General features: G+C 34.4%; 1 protein-coding gene across 29 annotated transcripts in view; it reads right to left on the bottom strand.

Annotated features, from left to right (window-relative positions):
• Positions 1-20,967, bottom strand: part of PPFIA2 (PTPRF interacting protein alpha 2) — a 531,438-nt gene that overhangs the window by 210,763 nt on the left and 299,708 nt on the right. For all 29 annotated transcript variants that reach the window (XR_005218603.1, XR_005218602.1, XM_037848402.1 and 26 more), the window contains 2 exons: positions 16,452-16,616; positions 10,428-10,502 (listed from right to left, as the gene is read on the bottom strand). Coding sequence is in view for 27 of the 29 variants with exons in the window: in XM_037848402.1 (XP_037704330.1) it covers positions 10,428-10,502; positions 16,452-16,616 (240 nt within the window). In the remaining 2 variants the exon portion in view is untranslated. The remainder of the gene's footprint in view (positions 1-10,427; positions 10,503-16,451; positions 16,617-20,967) is intronic.

Below are 20,967 nucleotides of genomic sequence, written 5' to 3'. Positions count from 1 at the left end.
TTATTGGGTATATACTAGGAAGAACTGAGAGCAGGGACACAAATAGACATTTTCACACTGGTGTTTATGGTGGCAGTATTCATGATTTGCAGTGGATGGACGTGGCTTATGGGTACATTGACTAAAGAACAGAATGATGAACTGTGGTGTATACATACAATGTAAAATTGAGTGGCTACACGAAGGAATGAAGTTGTGAGGTATGCAAATAGGGGAATGGACTTTGAGGACAATGTGTTGAGTGAAATAAACCAGAAGTGAAAAAACAAACAGTATAAGGCCTCACTAATATGGACTAACTATAACATGAAAACTCTGAGAATTCAATCTGAGAGCATAGGTTACCAGGGGAAGACTTATGGTAAAGATTCCTAGATTGTAAGCTCTTACAGCAGTTGCATCTATTCCTGAGTTGTAATGGTTATTTCTGAATTCTGAGATGCTGAGCTCTTTGTGTATAACCTGGTCAATCCCTGGAAATTTGGGTATGTGTGACACCTGAGACCCAGAGCCAGAGTTCAGCCGCAATGAATGTCAGCATTACCCCATACAGCAAAGGTTAAAGAGTCTGAAAAAGAGATCAGACTTCAGTTAGAGATATGAATGAAATGGACTTGGTTAGGACTAAGGTAAACCAGACTAAAAGGTAAAGGATGACATTGACAGTGTTTTAAAACTTTAACTTCTGTGTGAGACCAAAGGAAGAGATGTTTACTCAATGCAAAATCTATATTTTCTGTAGCATACTATACAATTTAACTTGTGTGGTCAGTTTGTTCAAACACCATAATTACATGGAACTTGAATAGGGAGTGAGATCTGATTGGCTTGTACAGGTTAGTGTGAAGCTCTGATACATCCTAGAGTAATGTGAGCAGAGAATAAAAACATATTTGTAAAGCCCCCTTGAGGAACTGGGGAAAAATGTAGAAATATTAAAACTTCCCCACATGGGGAATTACTGATATTCTCACAAGCCCTGGGGACTACCAATTTAGAAGGCCAAGACCTTGATCTTGGGGCTTGCCCTTATGAAGCTTTTTACTGCAAAAGAGAGGCTAAACTTATTTATAATTGTGCCTAAGAGTCCACCAGAGAACCTCTTTTGTTGCTCAGATATGGCCTCTCTCTCTAAGCCAACTGTCCAGGTACACTCACTGCCCCCCTCACTATGTGGGACATGACTCCCAGGGGTGTAAATCTCTCTGGCAAAGTGGGACATGACTCTTGGGGATGAGCCTGATCCAAGCACTGTGGGATTGAGAAAGTCTTCTTGACCAAAAGGGGGAAGAGAAATGAAACAAAATAAAGTTTCAGTGGCTGAGAGATTTCAAGTGGAGTTGAGAGGTCATTCTGGAGTTTATTCTTACATGTTATATAGATATCCCTTTGGAGTTTTTTAGTTTATTGGATTAGCTAGAGAGAAATACCTGAAACCGTTGAACTGCAACCCAGTAGCCTTGATTCTTGAAGGTGACTGCATAATTATATAGCTTACATGGTGTGACTGTGTGATTGTGAAAATCTTGTGGCTCACATCCCCTTTATCCACTATATGGACAGATGAATAGAAAAATGAGGACAAAAATTAAATGAATAATGGGGGGAATGGGGGATGGGATGTTTTGGGTGTTTTTTTTTTTACTTTAATTTTTATTCTTATCTTTATTTTTTTGGAGTAATGAGAAAGTTGGTACATTGATTGTGGTAATGAAGGCACAACTATATGATGGTACTATGAACAACTTGTCACTTTGGATGATTGTATGGTATATGAATATATCTCAATAAAAAAACTGAAAAAAAAGAAAGGGCTAAGCTTAAGGCTTCAAATTTGCAACTTAAGCACTGTATAAAGAATGTAAAAGTTTCTATGTGTGCCCCAAAAGAAAATCTTATTTCCTGTGGCCACAAGCTTGAGATCTCTGAAAATTGGACCTAGAGTCTCATTGTGTGAGTGTCAGAGTTACAACATAACTAAATTCTCAGCCCTGCAGGGTGTCTGCCATTAAAATGAATATGGGTTGATAATGATGGCAATATATCTTCTATGCCCTGTCTCAGGGTTGTATAAATTCTCCAGCCCTAAGTCATAATCTTGTCTGGGGACTTTGATTGTTTCTTCCTCCCACATGAGATCACATTGGTCCATTATTTGGGTTATATCATGTTGCATTGGACCTAGTGAGCAAGAAGTAGCAGCCACTCTAGACTTATTGGTAATGCATCTGCATGTCAGAGGATGGGAAATAAATCTAACAAAAATACAGGGCCTTCCACCTCAGTGAAATTTTTATGTATCTGGTGGAGTGAGGGCATGTCAAGATATCCCTTCTAAGAAGAATAAGCTGTTGCATCTGGCCTCTTCTATGACCAAAAAAGAGGCACAATGCCTAGTTATCACTCCTGTATTTTCTCTATTTGCTAAATCAAAATCTTCACTCATCACTACACATTTTGATTTCCTTCTTCTCCTTCCTGTAAATGGTCTTGGAAGCTTTGCTCATGCTCCACTATGTTGTCAATGATTCCTTCTCCTTTGTTTCTTCCAGTCTTTCTTTCCATTAACTAGAAGCATTTTTAAGGCTCTCCTATTCTACAATTGCTGTCTCTCAGTACTACCTACTCATCCAGCTTTTGCCTAACTCTTCTCCCCTTCATTTCTAAACTTCTCTAAAGAGTATCACTCATCATCTCCCATTTTCTAGCTTCTAATTGATTTATAAATTATTTTCATCATGGTTATTCGTCTTCCATTTTAGTTTATATAAACTGTTTTTGCAAACACCTCCAAGACCTTCTAATTATAAATCTACTCACCTCCTACTAGACATATCTTACAAAACTTAATGAAACGTTTGACAGTATTGACCACTTCCCACTTCCAACTGCTACAGTTAAAACTCTGTTTCTCTTTCTCTCGCTCTCTCTCCCCTCATGTCTCTAACAGCTTCTTCCCATTCTCCCCTTTGCTTTGTAAGATAAGTTCCACTTTTGCCTGAATCTACTCCCTTTTTCACTTTCCCATCCATTCCCAAGAGTTCACTAGACTAGTGATTCTTAAACCTATTCAAAGAATTTTTGTGAGGATTAAATGTCATAATGTATGTAAAACAATGGCCATGATCCATGAGTCCATAAACCTCCAAAACATGAATTTTCTGCCTCTAACCCCTCTCACTGCCCTGATCTAATATTCTTCAAATGTGGATGGCATTTGATTTAGCCATGTAAGTTGTTCTTTAAATTTTCCATAGGAAAATAGACTTCAAGGTCACACCTGGTTAAGATGAGGTAAAATTAAAATGTTAATTTCCTTAGGAAAATTCTAATTGCAAATTGGTAAAATCAGTGGTTAGAATAAACATAAATGGAGTAAGAGCAACATAAAAATACAGTCTTGCCTACAACTAAATGTCCTAGTTCTTTCAATATGTAGTGTAATCATGTGGAAAAGCTTTTAAAATAAACATGTATGCCTTGTGTATTTACTGCAAATTAGTCTGTCAATTGATTTCTTTACAGTAGCTTCTGAATAATCCACTTTGGTTTAATTAATTAATTAATACTCTGCAAGAAATAAAGAATATTTATTTCTGTGTGTAAATCATCCAGACTCACTTCTTTAGGACAATGGCCTGGAAAATGTATTCAAGGTTAACAATAAATCTATGTGGATCTATACAAAGACTCTTATGAAATTACACAAATTTCCATTGTGTGTGTGTGTGTGTGTGTGTATGTATATTTAAAATATTTTGTTTGACTCTTTCAATTGTATCTGCATTTGCCTTTATTAAAGAATATAAGAAATGCCAGACTGGATAATATCCGGGCTCTACATCCTTCAGTACTTCTGTATACTTTATAAACTTTGCTCTTTCTTTATTCAAGAAATCATAGCAATTCATTTAAATCTGAAATTTAAACATGGTAGCTTGACCATTATATATATACTTATCATTTGGAGGTACCATTGCTCTGCAAAATTGAAAATCTGATCATATCTCTTCCCTCCATAAAAACTCTCTGTTGGTCCACCATTGTATACAGAACGAAGCCAGCCTTCCCTAATTCAGGCCTTCTACTTCTGCATCCTCCTCCCTATCCCTGCCCCTGCTTGCTTCCCTTCTTTTCCTCAAAGTCCATCTTTTTATTGTCCCCCTTCAAATCCTGGGTAAAAGGCACTTTTCTCTAGGAAGATTTTCTTACCACCCTCTACTCTCTCATTCATGCCCATACAATTACTGTCTCTTTTGTAACACTACTAACCCTGGTATCTACTTCGTTTTTGCATTACTTATATTGTAATTACATTGCAACATGTCTATCTCCCCTACTAGACTTAATAGCAGCACTAATGCTTTACTAATATCTGAGTTTTATTAATATATTTAAACCCAGTGCTTAATGTGATGCCTGGCAAACAGACAAATGCCCAATAAATGCTTGCTGCCTTGCAGTGCCATGTTTAAGATCATTGTCTGCCAGCCATGAGGTTAGGCCAACTTTCCAGCTCCATTCTACCCCTCTCACCTGTTTCCAAAAAATCAAGTACCAAAATATAAACAAAATGAAACAAAAAACAAAGCTTCATTGGTTTCTCATTTCATAAGGTATAAAATCCAAAATATTTCCAAGATATTCAGGGACCCCCACAATCTGAGTCCTATCAACCTCTCTACCCTCCCCACCTCTACATCTTTTCACGCCTTGATCTTTAGCCACACAACATCACTGATTATTCCTTGAAAACACAGTTTCAAGTTTCCTTAACCATACTATTTGCTCAGCCTGAAAAGTGCTGCTCCTTCAGGTTTGGCACAATCAAAGGTATGCTTAAATTCTGATCCTGTGTCTCCAAATAAATATCCTTGTCCTCTAAACTCTTTTGCACTTTGCTTGTGTCTCTGTTTTGCATTTATTTAGTTTTAAACAAAATTATGTCAGTTTTCTGTTAATAGGTCTGTCTCCTTCACTGGAGGGCAAGTTACATAAAAATTTGCATAATGTCTCATTTTCCTTTTTATTTTTCCCATTCCTTCCTATTACAGGCTCACAAAATTTTCAGCACGTGGTAGGTGCTAAATAATTATATACTGAAAGAACAAACAACTTGTTTATTCAATACAGTCATCATATTCCTGTTTATTGAGCATGCCAAAGGTTCAAACTATCCATTATGGGAATAGCCACAGAACAATGTGAAAACTTTGGTCAAAAGGAACTCTGTACAATCCAATCGACATATATTGTTCACGAGGTTCATATCATTGTACTGTGTGAAATAAACACAAATGAGCAAGGCACAGTCAACTTTCTCAGATAACTAACATCCCAAGCTTAGGCAAGTAAATAATTAACCCAATTCTTGTCAACAAATGTCACAGTCATAATAAGTGCTGAAGCAATGAGCTTTAGCAATTTAAACTAAGGTGCAATGACTGTTGGTAGGGAGTCATAAAATGTCTCATTAAAGAGGGTTTGCGTTTGAGTTTAAGCGGTAGTCTGATTTCAGTGGGTGAATTGGGGTTGCAGAGGCAGTCTGGGAGAGACATAAGCGTAAGATTTAGAGGCAGGGAAAGTATGGTCTGTAGACAATGGATGCTCTAAATTTACAAGACATTAGAGTAATTCAGTCAGTGAGTACTGACTCATTCTAGTACCTCAGTAGTGGTAGTGGGAGTTAAAGCTGGATTTGTAGATTTAGACCATTGCAGAGGTTCTTGATGGCATATTGCCGACCTATGTAATATATATATATATATTATCACAATATTTATATATTAATATATTATATTTTATGTTAATAGTATACTATATATATTATAAATACGTTATATATTAGAATATATTATGAAAAAAATAAGCAATATGATTGGGATTTTGCTTAGCTGGTTTAACCTCAGAATTATGTAGCCAAAAGGGACAGAAGACAAGAAGAATAGATAATAAACTATTTTAATACCCCAGGTGAGAATTACTGGATGTCTGAACTGTGGTGATTTTAACGTATTTGGGAAGAAATGAGAGCAATCCATGTGGGGAGCACTGCGGACACATTTATATATGTGTCTCAGAACTGTCTGAATGCAGAGAGCTATGACAACTTCAGATACGACCACATTGTCAAGTAGGAGAGAAGAGTGGTACATTCAGAGAAAAGGCTCTGGACTTAGACCCATTTTGACATTGCTTAAGTTACTTAAATTCCAGGAGCCTTAGTTTCCTCATATGTGAAATGAGGATACCTCCGATCACATGATGAGAATTAAATTGGCTGATGCTTGCAAAGCCCTTAGCACAGTAGAGGTTGGCAAGTAGAGGCAGCAGAGCCTGTAGTTACAGATAACAGACTCAGGATCAGATGACCTAGGTTTGAATCTCACCCCCTAAAATGCCTTTTTTTTTTTTTTTTAATCTCAGGCAAGTGTTTTAACCTCTCTGAGCATCAGTGTCCTCTTCTGTAAAATAATAATAGTGCCTAACCCTCAGTGTGATTGTGCTGATATGTATGTATTTAGCACACTGCTTCATAGATATAAAGCATTCAGTAAACATTAGTTACTATTATTGTTGTGTTCAATAAATAAGATCTATTATTAATGTCAAAATGGAAAATGGCATCTGTCTCTAAAATATCTTTATTATTGTATTTATTTATAAGTATAATAAAAAGCTGTAAAAAGTTCAAACGGGTCATAAACATATAGCACATATATTTCCAAACACCAGAGACAACTAACATTGACAGTTTAGTAATTAAATCTAAAATATTTTTGCTATTCCTATAATAATGTTGTTATTATTTGTATTTTTACAAAATTGGGGTCATTCTATGCAACTTCCTTTTTACTTAGCAGAATACATTGAAGCTCCACCAGGATAGAACATATAGTTATCTCATATTCTTTTTACTAAGGCTACTTATAATATTGCATGAATGTGCCATATAGAATTTAAGGGGACTCTGGGACAACTAAGTGGAAATCCAGGACCACCTGCCCATATGATGCCTTGCTGTGAGTTAGAAAAAAGGTCCTCCCTTCAGGTGATTATAGCACCACGGATGCATGTTTTCCTTTGCTAGATTTCAAACCCCTCCTCCACCCCCCTGCTGGACCCCTTTGTGGAAGAGAACAACATATAGGACCATTTGCAAAGCCTTGTGAAGGTGCCAAGGAGGTGTCTGAAATATTTTCTGCAACTCTGGTTAGGGCATGTTCCTAGAGCTATAGATTTTGATTGCTTCTCCACTGATGTAGGCTGAAGCCTTGGAAATGGACTGCCAAGGGACAGATTGTATACGGAACAGAGGTTAAAAAGTGATGACTTCAAATCCATCTCTGAGAATGGGATACAGAGAGAGAGAGACAGAGACTGATAAGAACTTTGTGATAGGGGATGGTCTGAGCGTGGCTTGCTGCCTTTCCCTGTGCCCCACAAATAAACCCTGTGCCTGGGACCAGATGTGCTAGTCTGGCTCCAAGGACAGGGAGATAAATTTGGGCTGTCTTCTTAGAAGGGCCTTGATATAAAGCATGTGCAGCAGCAAACATTGGGCCTTTACATTCCTTCCCCTTTTGCGTAAATGTAAGCACATGTATACATTCACTGGAGACTACCTGGCTGAGTGTGTTTCATGGTAGCTGGCCCAAACCTGCTGCTAAACCTGTTCCCAAAGCAGAGGGAGCAGGGTCCTCTCATTATGACACCAGAGAGGTGTTGGCCATGGAGCAAGACCTGCTGGCCAAGAGAGACCGACTTCTGCTAGTGAAGATGACCTTGCTTTGCTTTTTCATTGTTTCATCCACTACCGTGTGAGTTGTACTTCTGTTGGTGACCTCCACACCTGCAATCCATGGAGTAGGTTGGGACTAGGACTGCTATTCCGGGTGGCAGGCATTATTATGCTCTTTGCTATCTTCCATGCAGTAAGGCTCTATCTTTGGAGGTGGTAATAAGTGTCTTTCTTACCTCTGGCTGACAAACTTCCTAAACTCTATTCTGTCATCATTTCAGGCTATACACATGTATGTATATGCATGTATGAGTATATCCAGGTATCACTCACAGTTTGAACCTATGTTCTCTGACTTCTCCTTTGTGAATTTGTGAACTGAGATAATTCAGAAAAAATGCTTGGATAAATTTCTTTCTATCTAAACTGTACTATTACTACCCAGGATTCAGGAATCAAATAAATTTTAACATAGTATCTGCACTCACAAAGCTTGCCATATGAACTCAGGAAGCAAACATTTGAATTATAAGGGACATTTATAAATACATTTAATTTTATTTTAAAATATGAAGCATCATATGAAATTTTCAGTGAAATGAAACTTTCTCCAATCCATTGCTCATTTAGCCATATGCTGGGCTTTCGTTCTAGTGTCTGATTGTTTTTATCTGTTACATATTTGTGTTTGGCTCTTATGGATGTGCTTTTAAACAGTTTTCATTTCTTTCCATACAAATTTGCTCATTTTCTAAAACATTTTCTTCAATTACGTTCTCTAATATTGAAACTACATTGAAAATAATTATAATAAACAAAAAAAGAAAATACATTGAAATTATGAACAAGATAATTACTTTCCTCTTAACACAAATGACTTAAAACAAAACAGAAAGCACCCAGAAAGGCTGTCTTAGTTGTAGAGATATGTTAATAATTTAAAATGTATTTATCCATGTACAACTATCTAATGTACCTTATTTCCTATGAGGGAATAATAATGGTAGTATTTGATGGCTAAAACTATATTTTAAAAAAAGTTAAAAATATTTCCTCCACATTTGTCCTCAAGTGGTGTCCTCCCATCTTATATATAATTGAACTATTCAGTAATCATTCTTGGAACAAATTTTCAGAGCCTCACTTGAACTTATAGGACATTTTAACTTCAGCTTAAATATATTACAAGTGGTCTCACCACAGTTTTGTTTATGACAAAGGGAAATTTATTGTTTTCACATTAATCAAGGATTTTATATTAGTAGTCACTAAACCTTTGGTTGGTTTAACCTTATCAATAAATATTTTGAACCATGCATTACAAGTAAATGTATATTTAAACACACCTAAAAACTGAAATAATTAAATGAATGAATAAATAAAAATTTAATACTTTCTTCCTGAACACTCCAGGGGTGAGTAAACACTACTTTCTAGATAATTTACCTACTCCTTCTTATAAAACGACTGAGTTTTCCTTGCCATTACCTCTTATCTGAGAGGTTTTTTTTTCTTCTTTGATGATTGAGAAGAATCAATCTTATTTCCATTTCTTTTCAAATGAACCATCCAGTTTGCTAAACTGAATCTCTAGATTTTTAACCTTTTGTAGCACTATATGTGCTTTTAATATGGCTAGCCTTTAATCCACATGGAACTCACTCTTCCTGTGTTAAAAGTCTATTATTTCTAAAGCTTAAATTGTTAAACCTGGAATAAACAAAACCATAATTCTTTTAATTGGTTTAGTTTATTTTAAAGAACACAGGAGCTTGTACTGGACAAGATTTTTAGCATGCTTTGTAAATATGTATTTGTATGTGTACACAATGTGTATGCAAATATTGTTTTCTTATAATGGCATATCTTCCCACTTCTCTAATTAATTTAAAAAGTAGGAAGACTGTTGAAATATGTTAGTGTGTCTACCACTAGTAATACCAATATTTATATTACTGGAATAAACTTCTGGGGAAAAAAATGGCTTTGTAAATGTCAGAAAGAGAGATGGACCTATTTTACTGTTTTAACTAGAATTAATGTTTCATTACAAAAATAATTATATTAATCTTGCCTAATAACCCAAGTTCATCTGTGCATCCTACAAACTAAAACAAGTTTAAACTTCCAAAGAGAAAACAACCCTTTAAATCTTAATGAAATGAGAATTAAAATACTTTCTAGAGTCATGAATGATATCAAAAAAGTGGATTTAATGGTGTCTTGAAGATAAAACAAAGAACAGGCAAGGCATAAGATAAGAACCTATATATACATTACAATAATCCTCTCTTAAAGAAAAAAATACATATATACAATCTCCAAGGACTTCATTTTATTTGTAACATTTCTGAAGTTTACCAGGTATTTGACAGGTTCAATTTTGGAGCTGCGTTTTACTTATGGAAAGGACTGGCATTCTGACTTTCTAAAGTCTTTCTAAATCCCCATCTCACTAACTTACATGTCACTAGCTCTTGTTGGTTTTATACCAGTGACAGATCCAAAAAAACCAGAAATCAGAAGACATATGACTCTGACAACTAGTTTCAATAGGCCTTATTCAGGAGCCTATACAGAATGCAATTTATTTTTCGTGACAGTTTTAATAAAAGTGGCATGAAACACAAGGGATATGATGTTAGCAATATTGCACCTCAAAACAGGAGAAAGTGTGGTGTGTTACCTCCTGATTAGCAGCAGCTAGTTCTTCTTCCAGTGCAGAGACTCTTTCTAAAGAAACCCTCAGTCGCTCCCTTACCTAGAAGAAAAACCAAAATATGTGCAGTAATGTACATCCTATAGATAATAAGCTGTATTGAATCCATCATTAACATCATCAGAGACAGTCACATTTGGCAAATTATTTAAGTATTTATAGCCCTAAATGCTCACAATATCAACCTGACAGGAACACTATGAACACGCAGTCACCTTTTAGTATCACTGTATCAAGGATTTTCTTGTAAGCAAGTCTTTTGGGTGGTTCAGTGATGGAAATTCCATTGGGGATGGAGATTGACCCGTCTTATTCTGAATTCTGATAGTAAATGGAGGCCAAGTTCAAAAGTATATTATGAATTAGTCTGAAAATTCGTCACTGATTAAGTATGAGAAATAGTAAAAAAAAAAATTTGCTCTACCTATTTGAAATAAGCGAATTTTCATTTGGTAGTTAGGAACTAACTTTAAAAATGGTTTGCCTAAAAGCAAAGCATTCTTAGGACATAACAAATGTTGCTCATTGAGCATACGTTTTGTAATAATTAAAGGCCTATGTTGCTATTTAATTATTCTGGGATTCTAAGTAGCTCCCAGATACCAAAATGATACCACTTATTTTGTAGAACTTAAACTCTGCACATCGTAGTGTGAAAAAAAATAATTATTTACAAATGTTTCACATATAAGTAAAACTCAAAATTAAGTTTTTCTTCATTTTGAGTTTTCTCAGAACTACTAAATTTTTTGTGATAATGTGTTCAGATCTACAGAAATGCTCATTATTAAGTTGATCAAAAGTAAAAAATTCAGGGAAGAAATTTTATTGACTTAAATGCAGGGTTACAGCAGTTTAATTTTCTTTTAAAAATCAACAAGCTTCATACTTTTAAATAAACATGCAATTCATGATGTTTTTTATTGTTTATGAATTAAAATATATTTTCCATGGGAATGCTATAGCATTTGTGTGCTGAATATATATTTTTATGTATGATTATATTTTTATAAACTTTAGTTTGTTTTTTCATAAATAGCATATTTTAATGATATTTTCTTTTTCTATTGAGATTTAACCATGAATAAAAGCTAAATATATGGAATATATGAAAACCCAGATACATGAAATCTTTAAAGTCACAGTAATAAAATTCTTTTCCAGTTAGCAAACAAACACATCAGTAATGCCCTATTAATCTAGAATTTAATTAGAAATTAATGCCCTATTAATTTGGAATTTTTTAAAAGTCTCAATCATTTTTACAGGACAGTATGATAACTAATGTATATTTGGGTGACTGGGTGCCTTCACTGAAATACATCTTGAATCAGCAGAAAAAAATCCAAGTTAAGTTTTAACATTAATTATATTTAGTTACCCTCAAACTCCCTGAAAATTAGTAATAAACACATAAATGGGTATTCAATATCAAAGACAAATTACACAGGATATTTCATCCTATTTAGGTATGCCAGGTGGACTGCCATGTTTAAAAGTTTTGTTAGATAAATCTCCAATTGTTTATAAAAACGCATTGAAGTAATGCTGACTAATACCTGAATAAGAGCTACTTGGAATGAACCTCCGGTGACTTGAGTTGAGTATACATTTTTATGAATGGCTTGGGTAGTTGCAAAAGAAGCAAATATTCTGATGCCATTAAAATGAGTAGGATGGCTGATATGTGGAATGACAGATGCCAACAAGATCTCAATAGAATTCTTGATATTTAACAGGGATGGTTATAAAGTTTTATGTCCAATTCCTAAAATACCAACTATAAAATGTGGGTGTTCTAAGAAACGTTTAGGAATTCTGGTTGATGAAAAGAGCAATATCAGGCAATCCAAAAATAAGTTAATGGTCTCAATATACCCAACATTAATCAGATCACACTTTGAATGCTGTGAAGAGGTTAATATTTTAAAAGACATATTGCTATGTTGGAATGTTTCTAAAAGAGTCCTTCAAGTCCTAAAAAGAATGGCTGAAACCAGGCTATATTATATGTTAAAAATATCTTCCTTTCTTTTGTCAAACTGAAAATCTTAGAAACTCTTCAAAACCATTCTTTGCTACCTCTAGTTAAGAACCAGTACTCTCATTGCATGTAGTCCTGAAGGACGCAAAAATTATCAAGCTCATCAAACAAGATGAAAATGGAATTGCCCCTCAGTAAATGTGGAATAGCTTTTTACAAAATTGAAATTATATTACCCGTAAAGTACTCAATTTTAAAATGTCTTTACAAGAAAATAAAAATAATTTTTGAATATATTTTAGTCAATGTTATAAATGTAAAAATCAATGCTGCAAATATCAATACATTGTGATATGTTTTATTCACATTTGTATGATGAATTATTCATTGTATTTTTAATTCTTTGTTAAAACTTAGATGAATGCAACATGTTAGATTCATTCTGCACTGATCTCTGCTAACCATATTAAGGGAAAACAAAAACAAAAACAACAACTATAAAAAACAAAAGGGTCCAGGGAAATAAACTTCCCAGGGTAAAAAATAATCCTAATATTTTACTTCATCTATATGGCTTGAACTCCATTTATAGAAAAAAATAGTGTTTCTGACCAGCCTTTGCACTCTGTGCTCTACCCTGAGCACCACATCAGTAGAATGCCATAATTATCTTTATTTTTTTTGTTGAATGTGATACTCTTGTGATGTTATCTAGGCAAGATTGATATGCCATTAAAAATGAAAGTTTTAATTGTTTTTAAATGCAAATATACAGTTGATAGCCTCAGCACAATATTTTACTTTCTCTGGTTTTTATACAATTCAACCACTTAGAGTTATTTTGTTTGTCTAATCTTTAAACTAAAATGCATTTATTGTCTATTTATAGAGTTATAGTATAACCCCACATATATTATTTATATACTTCTAGAATTTTCAATTTCTGATTTCATCTTCATAATAGTTTGAAAAAAAATTGAAGAAAAGTTTCTTTTTGTCCCAAAAGATGTTTCAAGACACAGAGATTTTATCCTTGAGTGTAAAAATAAAATAATTCCCTAAAAATGACAAATGCATTGTAGGATGAAGAGGGACTTGGTTGGAAAAAACATGCATTCCAAATTGAAGTTAAGGTATGCAACAATTTCATTTTGGGAATTATCAATCCTATAACAAAATATTTGTGAGGAATTCTTGAATTAGAAGTTCACATCCAGTTTTGAAAATGTGATCACAGATCATGGAAATATACATGGAGTGCATAAATATGTTTTTGGGTTACACTTTCCATGGCTGTCCAATATATATGCTTTTTAACAATAGTCAGAATTTCTCATTTCCTCTAGCTCACAGAATGGATAAACATATTGGAGAGTGACATCAAAAATTACTTTTGGTCTTAGCTCATTGTAAAGATGCTACCCTAGACCTCAATGAATGTGTAAATAAGACCATCAATAAATGAAGACTGCCAGTCATTGTAATTGTCCACAGTTATGTTCAATCTTTTTTAGGTTATTTAGCTCTCAGTTGTTCCAAACACTCTATGGTAAAACTGGTAGTTTCTTGTCCCCAAGGAATGGTTCATTATGTGTTCCTTTGACCTTCTACATATTTTAAAAATATAACCATAGCACTTAAATAAGCATATTGTCATTACTTATTTATATGTCTGTCTCCCCATAACACTCCAACCACATGGAGATTTCAGTTACTCATAGGTAGGGAAATTGTTTATGAAGATGTTTAAGTATATAGTTGGCCCTCAGTAAATAAGTGAAATGCTATTTAACAAATGATCAAAAGTGATACCAACATCTTTATTTAAACACTTTTATCAAATGCATAAATTTATCATGTTTATAATAATAATAATATTCCTACTATTCACTAAACACCCCATATGCTAAGCACTGGCCAAGAGTCTTGTGCATCAGATCACATTTTATCCTCAGGAAAGAACTCTGAGATAGGTAGTATTATTATTCCTATCCAGAAGAAGAGGTAAAGATGCTTAAAGAAGTTAGGTCACCTGTCTAAGTCTGTGTGGCTCCAAAGGACAAGCTCATAACATTTTTCCTTTAGGAAGTTCAGCCTCATTTGTTTGATAATCAGTTCAGTTACCTCTGAACTAGCTAGTGTCCAGTGTACTTCTGGTGAGCTAATAAATACTATTATAACTCCTTAGGCTATATTGCAGAATGCTTCATTTACTGATGCTAAACTCACTAGACTTCTACATAATAAATTCTTTCTAGATTCTAAGTTGTGTAACAACCATTTTCTTCTTAAATGCACTTGCACCCATAAGATTGTCTTAGATATTGTCTATTGCTTTCTATCTCCTAAATAATCCTTCTTTCACAAAACCAACCCTCCCTTAAATGATTGGGGGTGCTTGTAGGGAACATCCAAAGCCACCTATTTTTAAGTACGCTCATTCAAGTCATTCGAACCTGTTCAATTTCCTCTGAACAGGCTATGTTCTTATTGCTCTGCATCATTTTACACGTTGATCCTGTTGGTTACAGTATATTTCTTTCTCTGCTGATAAAATTCTTCCTTATTCTTTAATGACCTATCAATTGTTAACACTTCTGAGAAGACATTCTTGAATTCCTTTAAACTTAAGCAAAGTTAGTCACAACTTTTTCTGTGTATCCATATTGTGATGTACACACCTGTTCTTGGCATTGTCTGTCGTTGACAATGTGAACCTCCAATACTACCTGCGCACTCCTTATTGGTAAAGAGAGCGTCTTAATAACTTTGTGTATCCAATACCTACAAAGGAGTCTGATACATAGTACACATTCTATAAATATAATATCTTGCAAATTTTTAGCACTGTGTTTTTGTAATAAGAGAGAGAATATAATATGGAACCAGCATTAAATGATTATTTTATATTTAATATTATTTTATGTTTCATTTATCAGGAGTCTCTAAATAATATTCATTTACGTTTTGTTCAAAATTGTTCATAAACTAGTTGTTTCTCATAGCTAAAATGAAAAAATAAGATAATTTTCTTAATATTCCACAAGACAGAATTATTGTCTTTATGAAAATGATACACTGTACATAATCCCCTGCTCTAAGAATATCTGAAAGACTATATATATACATACATACATATATATGTATGTATATATATATGATAGTGCAAAAGTGACTGCATGCTTAAAAAATAGATAACTGGGGAATAATCTCCCTAGTTTGGAATTTATTGCTCAAAACTTGTCAGTAACTTTACAATGAATGTCCCAAATCCCACTCTATAAAGTACTAAAGATTTCTTAATTTTTTAAAAGTCTATTCTTTGAAATTTCACAAACTCAAAATCATGTCATAAACCTTACTAATCTCCAAAGGATATTACCATAATATTGGCTTATATATGTCAGTAGAGTGTATTTGAGCAACAGCTAAGAGAAGCTTAAAGCTATTTTTAAAAAGTACTAAAAGCATGTTTTTCTATTAATACCTATGGTGTTACAGGCAGAGATACTTAAAATATATATTTGGAGCTAAGATGTTTAAGCCCTAAAAAATATTGTATGCTTCTAAAATAAATCCCTAAAAGTTAAAAGTACATGAAATTTGCACTTCAAAGTAGGCTTAATTTTCCATTAGTAGTATCCTATTCTGACATCTATAGACATGTATTTCAGAGAGAGAGACAAGACAGACAGACAGACAGACTGACTTGATACTAAATTTCAACTGGCCATCTGGATGAGGGCCATTATGCTCCACAAGAGAAACACAACTCTGAAAAGCCACAGATTCAGTAGTATAAAAAAGGGAACATTGTTATGAATATTAGCAATATACACATGGTAATCCAGTTGCATTTTTTTACAAAATGCTTTTTCATATTACTCAAATGTGTTTTTCTGAACTGACTTTTTTAAAGAATCATGCGAATCAATGGAAGAAGACAAGGAGCCTGACACTGGTAATAAAAGTACAATTATGCTTGAAATTTTTTCTCCATACTATACCTTTTCATCCAAGGCCTTGTGGTGCTCAAACAAAGATTTCAGCGCTTTGAGAACCTCAACTTCGCTGGATACTCCTGAGGGGGACTGTGCTTGCCGTTTCACCACCGTCATTCTTAGCGACCTTTCATGTCGTGACACAAGGCACTCCAAATGCTCCAGTAACAGCTATTGGGGTTAACATAATACGTAATTAATTCTCTTATGGACACAAGTCACCAGTACTTATAAATGACTTGTACCTTAAAAGTTTACAGGATCACATACTACCTAGTAATACCCTCAGATTATGCTACAGTAGCAGTAAAGAAACACAAGCCTGAGTCTAAACCAGGGTTCATAAAATCTTTAAAAATAAGCAACATTTCTATCATACAATAGGTTACTAAATTAAAAATTCAACATAAATATTATGCATTCCTTTAGCAAATTTAATAATTTCAGTATGGATTTGGTAGTAACAGAATAGTTGATGTACAGGTGAGATCCAATATATGGTAATTATTAAAGAACATTTCATGATGCATAATGATTTTTTAGGAGAACAGTATTAACAAGTCAAAATTATTTCATTTACATTTGGCCATTTAAAAATTCTGAATCAAAAGGAATTAAGCATAATTTCATCATAATATTGTTTTAAGTTATACTGATAATCACTAATGATTTTATTCACAATTACTCTTTAGATAACATTATAGAAAAATATATGCAACCAACTGAAATATAATAACTGAGATTTCCAAGAGTCATTTTGGGAGCAGGTATTAAGGAGATAGTTTTTTAACTGTCCTCTCTGGAGCCTAAATCCCGAAAGTATCCTCCAGGCCACCAAGTACAGTGCTCAATGTTCCAGGCTGTTTAGGCCCTATGCTTTGACTGCCAGAGAAGTCTTGCTTTTACGTTTTGTTCATTGGGGTTTCACCTTTGTGTTCATTTTGAAAGGGAATTCTGTTGCTAAAGGAAAAAAAACAAACAAACAAAACAAAACAAAACAAAACAAAAAACTGGGGGATTAAGCTATTTTCAATTATTATCATTTTTCCAAAGAAGAACCACAAATAACTGATAAGCTTTGTAGGAGAGATTTTCAGAGTAGTTCAAAGTACAGGCTAACAGTAGTAAATCTACTGTGCAAGATTTCTATCTATGCAAAACAAAGGAAAAAATAAAGCAGAAGTTACCTAAACAAAAGAGGAAAAAGCAGATACAAGATATTGGGGGTGGGAGGAAGGGAGGGAAACAATTTTCTTTCTTTCTTTCCTTTTGTCAGGATTTTGACTACAGCTTACACTGCACTGAAAGATTTCATTTTCATAATGTCATTGTTAAATTCAGTGTCACATGTCTTAGTGCTTTGTAGATTCATTTCTCTAAATTCACTGTCAGTAATTATGATTCAAAGTGACAGAAGACTTTGCCTGGTTATTTGCACAAAACAACACAGATATCTGAGCTCCTAAGACCCATATGGAGGAGTAAATGAGAGTCATACTTAAGGGACAAAAATAACACGTGTAGTTCTTAAGTAGGAAAATGGCACCGCTAATATTTTCAAAGAGTTTTCCTTTTATTTATCAATCTCTGATTATATTCACAGCCTTCTACTAGTCTCTTGAATTCTGCAGATACAAGTGTGCATTGGTTACATCCAATCTGTTTCACATGGGTGATGGGGTTTTGCATGAATTTAACCCTGCCTATTTCTCCAATACCATATGGTGCCAGTCTCTCCCTGGCAAATTATGCTCCAGCCACATGGCCTAATTTGCAGTTCCTCAATATGCCAAGCCTTTCTATATGCTCTGCCCTCTGCCTGGAGTCCCCCTCCTTTGGCTACTCATTTGGCCAGCTCTTTCTCATCCTTTAGATCTCAGCTTATATACCACGCTTTCAGTGAGGCATTTGCTCATTGTTCTATTTAAGTAGGTCTCTCCTACTCCCCACCTCCATAATTCTCTATTTCAGTCTCTTGCTTCTTTTCTTTAAACCATATCATGATGTGTAATTTTAAAAAAAAATCATTTCACTATATTTCATTTTATTTCTTCATGGCAATAAAGCTCCATGAGGGTAGGCCCTGTGCCTGCCTGATTCTCTCTGTATTTGGCTGTTGGTTCTGACATTGAATAGCTTCTGACATCTAATAGGTGTGCAATAAATATTTGTTCAATGATTTAAAAATGAATAAATGAGGTAAATTTTCCTCTGTGCCTTGCTAGTCTATATCAGATCTAAACCTGGGGCGATGATTAATTGGCTTTATTTCCTATAAGCGTAAGCTAATCAACATTGTTAATACATGTTAATAATAATAGAAGAAACAAATCTTCTATTATAATGAAAATAAATTTCCTTTAATATAAATTCAGGGGTGCCTTGGTTTACAAAGTAATTCAATAAATATTTGAACATCTAATATTGCATGGCACGGTGTAGGATACAGAAATGTATGAGACATGATCCTCTGTAGGCAAATAAACATGAGTATCATAAGCTATAAAGGACATCTGTTATGAGTCTACCTAAATCTTTTGATCACATTCTGTATTTGGCAAGTTCCCCACACTGTGAATCCTACTTTCTCAATACAGAGCACAAAAACTAGTTTTCAGTCTTCCATGCCACAAATGCAAGAAGTTAGTTGTGTGAGAAAATAGGTTAGGTGAAAGCATACATTTGGCTGAATGGAGGGCAGCAAAGGACTCATAGTTTTACAGTGCAAAGAGAAACAATCACATTATCAGCTTTGCAGAGGTTCTGGAATTTGGTCCTGCGATACAGCCCATTTTTTGCTAAGAATTAAAAATCAATATCTGCCTAAACTAGCTAGAGTGAGGTATGTCATGTGCAGCAAAGGATTATTTGACTCTCAAGTCATCAGATTATACCTACCACTATCCCTCCTTGTAAGAGTCACCTGCCATACCCTGGGTAACTCTCCATTATTTCTTAAATGTGTTAGATCCTGGAATATTGCCAGTATTTTCCAACACTCCTCCAGTCATAATTCTTGATGATTTTATTATTTTTCAGATGATCTTTTCAATATTGTGGTCTCTAAATTGCTAGACCTCATCTACTTCAATGGCCTCAATGTCCCCCCATCTTATACACTCACTCAGTTTCACTATAGGGCCTGACAATATCAATAAGTGCAACCTATCCACAATTTCAAGTCCTAATATCTAACTCACAGTCAAACTCTAAAAATCTTTCATCTTCAATCCACTAATCTTATGTGCCTCTTACCACATTCATGTCCTTATTTTGCCTTTACTCCTCCTAAAATCCAAAGTTCAATCTTTATAATCAATTCTTTCCATGTATCCTTGCCTTCCAGAACCTGACTACTTCCAATTTCATCCACAGCTACCACCTGGTTCCAAGACCCACTATATTTCCACTGAATTTTTATAATAGCTTCTTAACTGTCCCTCTGTTTTCATCATTTAATCCTTCAGGCTATTCTCAAAATACTATCCATAGTGAACATATTAAAAAATAAGTTAGATCATTCATAACCTTACTCAGATCCTAAATGTCTTCTCATTTCGCTCAAGTAAAACCTAAAGTCCTTACAAGTCCCAAAGGGGTCTAAATCTTCTGAATTCATGGCCTACTATTCTTTCCTCTTTCTCACTCCAGTCTAGCTTCACTGGGTTTCTTGAAGTGTCTTGAACATATTAAATATGCATGTTCTCACACCAGGGCCTTTTCACTTGCTTTGCTCTCTGCCTAAAACATTCTCTTTCAGATATCTGCATGACCATCTCACTTCGCCATCTCCTCCATGCTTTCACTCAGATTTAATATCCCTTTCCCCAGCTTGACTTTTCCTTCTTACCATTTGTACCTATCTAATGTACTCTTTATTCTATATAATTATCTTGTTTACTGACTGTCTCCCCAAAGAGAATGTAAAGTATATGGGGGAAATAAGTTTGTTCATTGTTTTTTTTCTATTTTGTTCATTTCCGTATCTTCAGTGCCTAGAAGATGCTCATAAATACTTATTAAATGAATGAAGAAACCTGATAAAAACATTGGCTTGTATCAGATATGGCTGTAGGCAAAAAATCCTCAGAGAAATGGTAATCTGGGATATTTGACCTGGAGAGATTTGACAGCAGTATGTGTTAGATTAACATCAAAAGAAGAGCCATTGTCTTCCATGGTACATGGAGGTGAAACAGTCACTTAAATGATAGCTTGAGCTTTCTTAGTAAGAGATCCTTTAAAAATAAGGTTTTGATAGCTACAATAGACCATTTTGAAGGGCATAAAAAATATACGGACAATGAGGTGAGCTGGATACTTTAAATGGCACTGAAGAGTTTAAATAAAGAAAATGACAGCTTAAAATTTAAATTCTAGGTCAAGGTACAGTCAGAGAACCCAGGAGTTACTATGGCTGTTCATCAAAGCCTCTTATTTCTTGAGGTCTCAGGACTGACATAAGGGTAAGAAACAGATGGAGCCTTTTCTTAAGAGATTACTGAATTAAAATGTATGATGA

This window comes from Choloepus didactylus, chromosome 8 (genome assembly GCF_015220235.1).
Source record: "Choloepus didactylus isolate mChoDid1 chromosome 8, mChoDid1.pri, whole genome shotgun sequence".
Lineage (NCBI taxonomy): Eukaryota > Metazoa > Chordata > Mammalia > Pilosa > Megalonychidae > Choloepus > Choloepus didactylus.
Note: the sequence above shows the minus strand (reverse complement) of the source record. Positions and strands in the feature narration are given on the sequence as shown.